The following is a 9,716-nucleotide window of genomic DNA, read 5'->3' on the forward strand; positions in this document are numbered from 1 at the left end:
GGGAGGATGGGATGGCCTCGTCTGATCTGTGCAGCTGCCCTGTGTGCAGATAAGGAGGCGTTACCCCCATTTCAAAGCTGTGTGGGGAACAGTGGCTCCGAGCAAAGGTCTGCCACCAGAGGCTGCATGCAGCTGGTTAGCACGGCCAGAGCCAGGCCATCTGGGTCTCCCCCCACCGCTTGGGTGAGCCCAACCCCAGCTGTGTGGAGCCAGAGAGACGGGAGGTCACCAGGTCCCACTCTGCCCCCTCTAGTCACTGGTCCCCACACCGCCCATCCTGTCACATCCCAGAGTCCAAGGAAATCCTGTTTTCTGACTGCCAGCTCTTTCTAAACAGGGACCTTCTCCTTTTTCGGCCAGCTCCCCTGCCACGAGGAGTCAGCCTGGAGGTGACTCCTTTCCCTGATTTCGGCAAACCATCTGCTCCCCTCTCTCCCGCCCCATCTCTCCTCTTGCTCAGGAGGCAGCCCAGACCTACAGCCAGCAGGAAGTGGAACCCCGACTCTGTTGACTCAGCAACCCTACTTCTCCCTAAGCTGATTAGCACTGGAGTGGAAAGGAGGGAAATTTGCTAGTCACTGGGCTGGCACCTGTGCCAGGCTGGGGGTGGTGTGGCGCTGGCGGCCCCTAGGCCTAGGGGACATGGCTTCAGGGAAGGGTCTGGGGGATTTCTGTGCCTCTGACGGGCACTGACGGCCTTGGACTGGCCACAGAGGGGACCACAGGGATACCTGGGCCTGAGGGCAGTGCAGGGGCAGACCCAGGCCTGCCGCGGGGGCCCCCAGCCTGAGACAACAGACACAGGCAGACCCTGCCTTCAGGTGGCTGAAGCCCTCACCCCTGTGGAGCTCAGTGGGGAGCAGGAGGCTGCTGGGAGGGGAGGGGTCCTGACAAGGCAAAGGCTCATGGGATGGCACACGGGAGAGCCTTGGAGCCACTGCAGGGCCGCCCCTCGTCGAAGGGCCCACACCCAGGGTAATGGGGCACGCCCCCCCTCCCAGTCCTGCGCGCGGCAGGGGCTTGGGGCAGGGGGTGCTCCTCCACCACTCCCCTCCTTGCCTGGCACCCCAGGATACCTGCCCAGCCAGCCCGTTAGGGAAGGAACACTGCAGAGAGGAGTCTGTGTCCCTTGTCTTGATGTCTCTCAGCCCCCGGACCCCTCCCCACACTGCCGTGGTGCTTCAGGCACCTGCCTTCCACAGTATGAGAGACAGAGACAGAGACAGAAGGAGCCTGGGTCCCTGTGGGGGGAGGTGGTTGGCGATGATTTATTAGCCAGACAAGAATCAACAAACAATTCTAACATCTGTTCTCGCCAAACCAATCCTCAGACAACAGCAGCATTGGACCAGGGCCCAGACCCAAAGGCTCAGAGGGCCCAGGAAATGAGCCTCCAGGAGGGGCCAGGGCGAGGCTGCAGGGCCCACGTCCTCAGAGGGGCGCCAACCTCTGAGGGCTCTGGGAGGGGACTGAGCTGTGTCCCCCTTATAGGGAGTGGACTCCACATTTGCTCCTCTGACCTCCAGGCTTCTTTATGGGGGTCCCAGACCTGTCAGGGGAACAGGGCTAAGCTGGGACCTGGAGGAGGGGAACCAGCACCCAGGCCCCCTGCAGCGGAACTCTGGAAAGCAGCAGGGTTCCCGTCTGAGGAAATTTCTGACATTTCCTGTAGAGAAGACTTAGTGGGTGTGGGGCCAGGAACGCCGCAGGAAACCAGCGGTCAGGAGGCCCGGGCTCTCGTCCTCGACCTTGGCCACGTCAGCAGCCCTCTCCGGCTTTGTTTCCCCATCTGCACGGCAAGGGAGGGGGTTGGACTTGGTCGGGAAGGGCAGAGAAGAAGCTGCTCCTCTTCCTCCTCTCACCCATAGCCGACAGCACTCATCAATCACGTGCTCTTTTCTGCTGAGTTCAGACGCGACCTTAGCATCCTTTCCATTGCAGCGCCCTAGGCATCCAGGACCAATGGATTGGAGCTGGCACACAAGGTGACACCTTTGTGCCATCTTTGCAATAGATGAGGCTGAGGTCCTTTCCAGCCTCGATCACTGACAGTTTGTGACATCCACATTTCCCGAGAAGGGCACCTGGCTGTGTGCGTGTGTGTGAAGGTCTCTGGGTATCTTTCCCCAGCTCAGACTCACCAGCTACTGGGGAGGCCCCTGAAGCACCTGTCTAGCAAAGTGGTGAGGTAGGGTGTGCCCCCAGCGGGGCCGGGGCTGGTGGGGCCCAGGAGTGCCTTGTCCAGCCACAGAGTCCTCAGGATGCAGTCGCTGGCCACCTGGGTTCTGCAGAGAGAAGGACAGTCTTAGGTCACACCCTCTCCCCTCTTGGGCCCACCTGCAGCCTCAAGGGCCAAGACATCTGGTCTTAACAGACGATGGCCTGCACAGAGCAGGGCCAAATCCCTCCCATTCATTCAACAGATGTTTCCTGGGTACCTGCCCTGTGCCAGGCCCTGTGCTGGGTGCTAGGCAAAGAGCTGAGTGAGTCCTAGCCCTGCCCTCAGGGAGCCCACTCTGCTCCGTCTCAGGTGCTCAGTGGCCTGGCCGATGTGTACAGAGCACAGAGGACGGCCTCTGTGGCCAGGTCCCGGACATCTTTCCGGGTGAGAAGGGCAAGCTAGTCTGCAGGGTGATTAGAAGGTTGCCAGACAGGAGGGAGTCGCTGGAGGCTGAGGGACCGGCATGTGCAAACCCCAGGAGGTGTGAAACCACTTGGTGTGTTTGGAGAAAACTGCATAGTTCTGGGAAGATGAGTGGTAAGGCTGAGGAGGTGACACCCCAGTATGGAGGGCCTCGTGGGCCAGGCGGCTGTTTTAGAAACACCTTTGTGGCTTCCTGGGGCGGAGTGCAGCAGAAGTGGCAAGACTGGTGGCTAGAGATCAGTGAAAAAGCTCTTGGAAAAGTGCCGATGAGAGATGAGGGGGCCGAACCTGGCGACAGGAAGAGACCCAGTAGAAACAGTGGCTTACAGGGGTGCGGGGGTGGAGCGGGGACATGTGGAGGGAGCCCAGGATTCTGGCTCTGCCTGCAGGCGGCCAGAGGGTTATCAATCCAGATAGGGAACACCCGAGGAGCCATGGTGGAAGGGTGAGGGCAGTGCTGCCCGTTACTAAGTTTCAGAAGCCGGGGGACGCTGGGAAGCTGAGCGGGAGCCTGGAGAGAGGATGGGATGGAGACACGGGCTGGTGACGTCAGCTCTAGGACAGCAGCAGGTGGCAGGGGTGTGGGTGAGTGGGGCAGACACAGGGCTGAGAGCGAGTGGGGAGAGAGGCTGGGGAAGGGCCTGAGGAGGGGCAGAGGCAGCTGGTAGGCCCAGCACGTCCCAGGAGATGCTGACGTGAACTGACCAGTGAGAAGACGGTAGGTGGCGACAGAAGAGGGAGAGGGGGAGTGCAGGAAGGAGCGGGGTGCAGGTGCCCCCTCCCTTAAGCTCTTCTGAGATGACACAGGGACTCCAAACCCCTCCTTCAGGATGGCAGGGCCACCAAGGCTGAGGGGAGGGAGCCAGAGCGGCAGGGGCCCGAGTTCAGACTGGGGAGGAGACGGTGGGCGGGGACAAGCTCAGGTGGGTCTGAAGAGGCCCAGCTGGGTGAGAGGAGTACTGACCAAAAGGCAGACTCAGGTGGGGGAAGGCAGAGGAGGCTGGCAGCCTGGACCCTCTGATCTTCACCCCGACCCAGGTATCCAGCTACTCTACCCTCCCCAACTAGCTTTCAGGAAGTCCTTCTTGTGGTCTAGCTTTCCCCTGCACCCCCATTTACCTGGCCTCCAGGGACAGGCCTGGACCGGCACTTCCGGAGGACCGGGTGTACGGGGATGCTGGGCGGGCCGTCACCCCTTGCCCACAGCTCCACCTCCACCTCGGCATAAATGTTGCTGGGGGCTTCTCCGGGGCTGCCCCGGCCCATGGCGTAGAAAGCTATGGGCTCCTCAGGCTCGTGGTAGATGGGGTGGGTGGGCTTGAGGGGCGGGGCCGGGCGGGGTCGCGAAGCCGGGCTTGTGTAGACTTCGGGGGGCAGCTGAGGCTTGGCGGGGATAGGAGGCTTGGGCCTGGGCGGCTGGGAGGGCTAGGAGAGAAGCGAGGCGGGAGGCCTGTGGGTCACAGGGACGAGCCCCAGGGCACCCCTCACGCCCGCCCCCTCGCACGCCCCGCCCCCTCGCACGCCCCGCCCCTCGCGGGCCCCGCCTCCTCGCGGTCCCTTCCAGCATACCTCCTTTGGCTCCCCAGCCCCTTCTTTTTGTGTGGGGGCTGCGGGCTGCTCCTTTTTGAGGATCGGGCTATACTGGGTGCGTGAGTCCTGGCTTTTGCTTCCCGAGTCTGATTCTTCAGTCCTTAGCGAAAGTCCTGTTGGCTCAGGAGTCTGCTGGGAAAGAAGGAGGCCAGAGGAACTTGGTGCGCGGTGGGAGGGGTGGCCGTGGGGTGGGCAGGTGATCCAGGAGGGCAGAATAACAGGGTCTGGGTGGGAGCGGGGTGGGGGAAGGGCACAGGAATGTGGCGTGCCCTGGGTCCCCTGGGTGAGGAACTGGGATGGAGATGGCAAGGATACCAGGGAGAGGGCGGGGCTGGGGTCACGGGCGATATCAAGCGTCAAACTTAATTTCTTCTGAAACACAGGGCAGGCCAGTCTCTATTTGTGCCGGTGGTTGTAAAAATGCAACAGGCTTGAGAAGTCTTTAGCTCAGAATAAAATCCCAAATCCACACAAGAGTCCATAGGGCCCCCTCCCTTCACCTCTCTGACCTCATCTCCCACCTCACCACCCATGCTAGCTTCCTCCCTGCTCTCACTCTTCTTCAGACACATCAAGCATCCTCCTACCTCAGGGCCTTTGCACCTGCTGTTCCTTCTGCCTAGGAGGCTTTTCCTTTAGTTGTCTGCTGTGACTCCCTCCCTTCATTCATTCAGGCCTCCATTCAAATGTCCCCTTACCAGAGCAGCCTTCCCTGATGTCTCCATGTAGAAGAGCCCCAAACCCGTCACTCCCTGTCACAGCTTGGTGTTTCTTCCCAGCACTTATTACTGGACGGATTATGTGTTCTCTATATTATGTATTTGTTGTCTGTCTCCTCTCATCAGAATGTAAGCTCCATGAAGGCAGGGATATTTTGGTTTCCTTCTGTTTACCCAGTGCCCAGACGGTTGCTGGCATAGAGTGGTCCTGCCTGAACTTCCTCCAGGAGACATGGCTGCCTGCCAGGTAAGTGGCGGCATCCTACTCTCTATTTCCTCCCATCACCCTCACACTTGATGGCCACTCTTTGTGGGTTTGGGACCCGGCTGTCTTGTCTCTGGCTCTTTTTCCAGGGCCTGCCAGCATCTGGTACATGCGGGCACTCGGTAAACAGCTTTTAATATAAACAACAAATGACCCATGCGCCTGTCTGGGCACTCTCACTCTCAGCCCCTGGTGGCTCTGTGCGGCGGGGATGGTTTCTTAATGCCCCTCCCCGAGCGTGCATCTTTCTGGAAGGGCTTCCGGCCCAGACGTGTGGGCAAGAGGCATGGCTGGGTAATCTGTTGTGAGGAGAAAGGGCCTTGTCCTGCGGCCTGAGCTCTGCGTGAGGAGGGGCACGGCCTAGGTCCCCGGCTGAGAGTCAGGGCGGTGTCAGGGGGTGGCTCATACCTGCCGGGCGAGGGGCTGGCTGAGCGTCTCCCCATACGGGCTGAGCGGGCACGTGGTGTAGTGCAGCAGCAGGTCCTGCAGCCGCGTGTGGGCGCTGTCCTCACCCAGCACCACGTGGCGCCCGTCCTCAAGCTGGGCCAGCAGGAAGTGGCGGCAGCAAGTCCGGCTCCTGGAGGGCGCCAGTCCGGATGCGACCAGGGATGCGACCCGCTCCCTTTCCCCGGCCAGCGCCACCCGCCCTGTGCCAGGGTGTCCCACTCTCAGTAGCAGGGGTGGGGAGTGGGGAGAAGGGGGGCGGAGCAAAGAGGGGTCGACAAGTTCAGCCCCTCGGATTAGCGGGACGCCCCGCCCCTCACCTGTAAGTCAGCACAAAGGTCACGGCGCTCTCGCTGAACCGCACCAAGTAGCACCCCTGCGGCCTGGTCTCCAGCAGCCTTTCGGCTTCCCTGTGTGTGGAGAAGAGACAGCGCTGCTCTGACTCTTCCAGCCTCTGCTGTCTCCCAGCTCTCATGGGGGACCCTTACCCCCAACCAAGCAGGCTGAAGTGGCTAGAGAAGAGTGGAGGTGGGAGAGGGGATGTGGGCCCCCCAGGACAGCTTCCAGCCCTGCATCCTGGCCTTGTCCTGGAAGGGCCGCGCAGCACCAGGGATGGCAATAGACTTTTAGATGTCACACGTTACAAGCGGAACAGAGCAGGCAAACACAGGAACAGGAGAAACAAACTGAGGAACTGCAAGGGAGGGAAGAGAGAGCAGAGGGCTGGGCGAGCCCGAGGGACACAGGCGGAGACCAGGAGGAGCGAGGCCTTAGATAGGGGAGGATAACTGAGCCTAGAGAAGGGAAACCGAGGCACTGAGGGGGTTGGGCTGGAGCCTCTCCGCGATCTCCCCCAGGAGAGGTGCCTTAGTGAATGGCCCCGGGAGCCTCCAGGAGGAGATATACCTGGACTCGTAGCCTCAACCTACTCCTGAGACGCAGGACTTGTCCCCAGGCCTCTCTGGGCCTGTTTCCTCCTCCGTGACTCACCTCCGGGTGATGAAGCCGTGGAACCAGGGAGGGGCTGCCCCATGCTGCAGGAACCCGTGGGCCTGGGTCTTCTGGAACCAAGCCCGGGTCTCGGCCTGCAGGGGCTGGTCTCCTTCCCTAGGCCCCTCGTCAGCCTTTCCAGTGTCCTCTGGGCTGGCGGCAGCCCCTGGGGCCTGGGGAGATGCCTGGTTAGGGGGAGAGTTCCAGGAGGGAAAGGAGCCATGACTAGTGGGCCTGCACCTGCCTCCACGCCAGCGGCCATCTTCTCATCCTCACCCCCAGCCCCTCCTGGGCGTGGGGTGGAAACTCCCAACCCCCCATCCTACTTGACTGTTTTAGGGTAGAATCGCCCAGGAAGCCCTTCCCAAGGTCTAACTTAAGTCCCATCTTTAGCTCCAACTGTCCTGGTTTCCCTGCAGGCCTTCTGCTCCCCGCTTTGCTCCTGGGCCTTTGCTCCAGCAGCAGCAAGTGGCAGGCTGTGCTTAAATGTGGCGAGGCCTTCCAGTGGCCAGAAGGTCATTCCCTGGGCTGAGGAATGACGCAGGAGGTCACCCCCCCAGGCCAGAATGAGGGAGCGCTCACCTAGGAGGGGGCACTGGCAGGGCCAGAAGACCAGGGTGTGCTGGGCAAACGAAGGCCGTGAACAAAGACGTAGATGGCTGCTTCCGGACTCAGACACTGTGCCCTGGTCACCTGGGACTCAGCCTGAGCTTCCCAGCTTGTCTCCTTCCCTCCCTCTGTGCCCCACATCACCCCTGCCATCTCCCACCCCTGTCCATCTGCCAGTGCTCCCCCAGGGGAGGGCTGAGGGCAGATGAAGTTGCTGCACGCCCAGGCCCCCACTCACCGAGGCGTGGACAGCAGGGGCTCTGGGGCTGGGCTGGGCCTCCTCGACCTTCAGGGCCTGGAGCCTGGCCCTCGGAAGCAACCCCAGGCCCTGGCAGCCCCTGCTGGTGACATCCAAGGGCTGAAAGGTGCTGAAGGTTGGCGTGGGGGCTTTGCGGTTCCCTGTGAGCAGAAAGAGGACAGCTGGGGCTTCTCAGTGAGGGGCTGCCTGTCTCCGTGTCCCCCATGCCCTGCAGGCTTAGAGGGGCCCTGCATGCCTGTGACCAGGGACCTGGAGGAAAGGGACGGTTATGACAGGAGGAGAAATGCAGGTGGGACATGGGGCACTTCTCAGGGAAGAGGAGTAAGGGGCCCAGGGGGCACAGAAGGGCTGAGGCAGCAGAGAGGCTTGTCCTGGAAACGGTACCACGAAGGGGATCTGAGATGTCAACTGGCCTTCCGGTGGCCCGGAGTCGGTCCCACAGTCAGGGAGGGAAGGCAGGCCCTCCTCTGGCCCAGCGTTCTGCGCCTTCCCCTTTCCCTCCTGCCCTCTCCTCCTTCCTCCCTAAGAAGCATACAGCAGACCCTGTCACCTTTGTTCTCAGGGCTGAGTGGACCTGCAGCCCCAGAGAAGGAAGAGGGGTTGTGGGCACCAGCAATCAGCCTTGCCAGCTCCAGCTCTGGGTGGGGCCCCGTCCTCTGACTGGGGGCTCTGGCCCTGAGAGAGAGCAGGGACCTGGTGGTCTTGTCCCCCCCGACACACATTCTTCAATGTCACACGTACCTTGGGGGCCTCCCTGGGCCAGGGGGAACTCCATGGGTGCAGAAGGAGCCTGGGAGCAGGGCGTGTGTGTGTGTTCCCACAAGGTGTGCACACTCAGCAACTCGCTTGTCACCCCAGCCCCCAGGGCAGGAAATGTCGCCTCCCCACAGCCCTGGCCCTGGCAGAGGACCCACGTCATGGAAAGTCGTAAGACACTGGTCCCTCCCCCGGAAGCCAGGAAGCTAAAGGTGGTGGCGGTGTGGTGGTGGGTTTTTGTGTCACTCTGTGCCTGGCTGTTGGGGAGTCCTAACTGCCATCTGACCTGGCTCCCCGATTCTCTGTCCACTCCCTGCAGACCGGGACTCCCCCTCTCTCTCTGCTTCTGCCCTGAGCAGTGGCAGTGGGGAGGTCAGCCTCAGGGCTGCAGGATCCTTGGAGGTTTATATTCAGGATTGTCCTCTTAGGACACCTGAGGAGGAGAGCTAGGAGGGGAGCGGGCAGTGCTGCAGCAGGAAGGGTGCGGGCAGACTTCTGGAATGACATTCTGAGGTCATATAAAATCTGAGAGGAGAGGTGAAAGGAGGGGGCCTGCCTTCATCCTCCAGCAGATAAGGAGCTGAGTCAGGGCGGGCAAAGCCAGCAATCCTGGGGGAGGGGTGGGGGAGGTGGCCTCCAGCTGGGCAGGCCCCTAGTAGCTGGGCCACTGTTAGCCCTTGTTGTTCTTTATTCAGTGCTGGTCTTAAATGCCACCAGAGGACTAGTTTCTCTCTCTTGTGATGCTCACACACGAGAAGGGGACTGCGAACATTATCCCCATTTTCCAGAAGGGAAAGCTGAAGCTCAGAGCGGCGCCTTGGCCAGGGTCCGTCCATGTCTCAGAAGTTGGTGAAAGGGTTGAAGCCAAACCTAGATCTCTCGCGCCGTGACAGCCAACGGTCCATGCTCTGTGCCAGGCACTGTTCTTGGTGCAAAGAACCCAGAGAGAAAAAGGATCTTGTCTCAGATTGTGTGGGGCGGGATGGATGTGCCCATGAATACTCACAGCGGGGAGTTAGTGGTGTGGGCGGGCCCCCGGGAGCCCCTGGTGCGCGTGTGCGGCTTGGGGTGTCAGAAAAAGATACTGAGCTGTGCTGTGGAGGAAGACGGGGAAAGGTGTTTCTAGAAGACGGGTGAAATGCACGGAAGAAATGGCGTGCTGCAGGGTAGCTGCTGGGACAGTGGCACTAGGGCTGCCACCGGTGGTCATGCAGCTGGAGGGGACACCCCCGGATTGGATGGGTGCGGCCTTGCACCCAGGACAGAGTGGCACAAGGAACGGCACACTGCTTCCTAAATGCCCTCCCCCGCCAGAATGAAACGCGCTCCTTCTGCTAACACATCAGTAGTGAAAGCAGGTCGCGTGGCCGGGCTCATTTCTAGAGTCAAGGGTGTGCCTTCTTCCATACGCCCCGAAGGGGAGGAGAACCAGCTTGGTGG

General features: G+C 61.2%; 1 protein-coding gene across 4 annotated transcripts; it reads right to left on the minus strand.

Moving 5' to 3' along the window:
• Positions 1-1,250: 1,250 nt before the first annotated feature.
• Positions 1,251-8,380, minus strand: SH2D2A (SH2 domain containing 2A). Of its 4 annotated transcripts, XM_033093209.1 has the most exons (9): positions 8,262-8,380; positions 7,500-7,660; positions 6,653-6,837; positions 5,983-6,072; positions 5,627-5,795; positions 4,214-4,366; positions 3,764-4,069; positions 2,142-2,285; positions 1,251-1,789 (listed from the first exon to the last, which is right to left on the minus strand). In XM_033093209.1, the coding sequence occupies exons 1-8, from the start codon at positions 8,293-8,295 to the stop codon at positions 2,145-2,147; spliced, it is 1,239 nt and encodes a 412-aa protein (XP_032949100.1). In that variant the 5' UTR covers positions 8,296-8,380; the 3' UTR covers positions 1,251-1,789; positions 2,142-2,144. The 4 variants fall into 4 exon arrangements, with proteins under 4 accessions (XP_032949100.1, XP_032949102.1, XP_032949101.1 ...); XM_033093211.1 differs by having other exon boundaries at positions 1,251-2,285; positions 6,653-6,825; XM_033093210.1 differs by having other exon boundaries at positions 1,251-2,285; positions 4,214-4,363.
• Positions 8,381-9,716: the final 1,336 nt, after the last annotated feature.

The sequence above is a fragment of the Rhinolophus ferrumequinum genome, chromosome 22 (genome assembly GCF_004115265.2).
Source record: "Rhinolophus ferrumequinum isolate MPI-CBG mRhiFer1 chromosome 22, mRhiFer1_v1.p, whole genome shotgun sequence".
NCBI lineage: Eukaryota > Metazoa > Chordata > Mammalia > Chiroptera > Rhinolophidae > Rhinolophus > Rhinolophus ferrumequinum.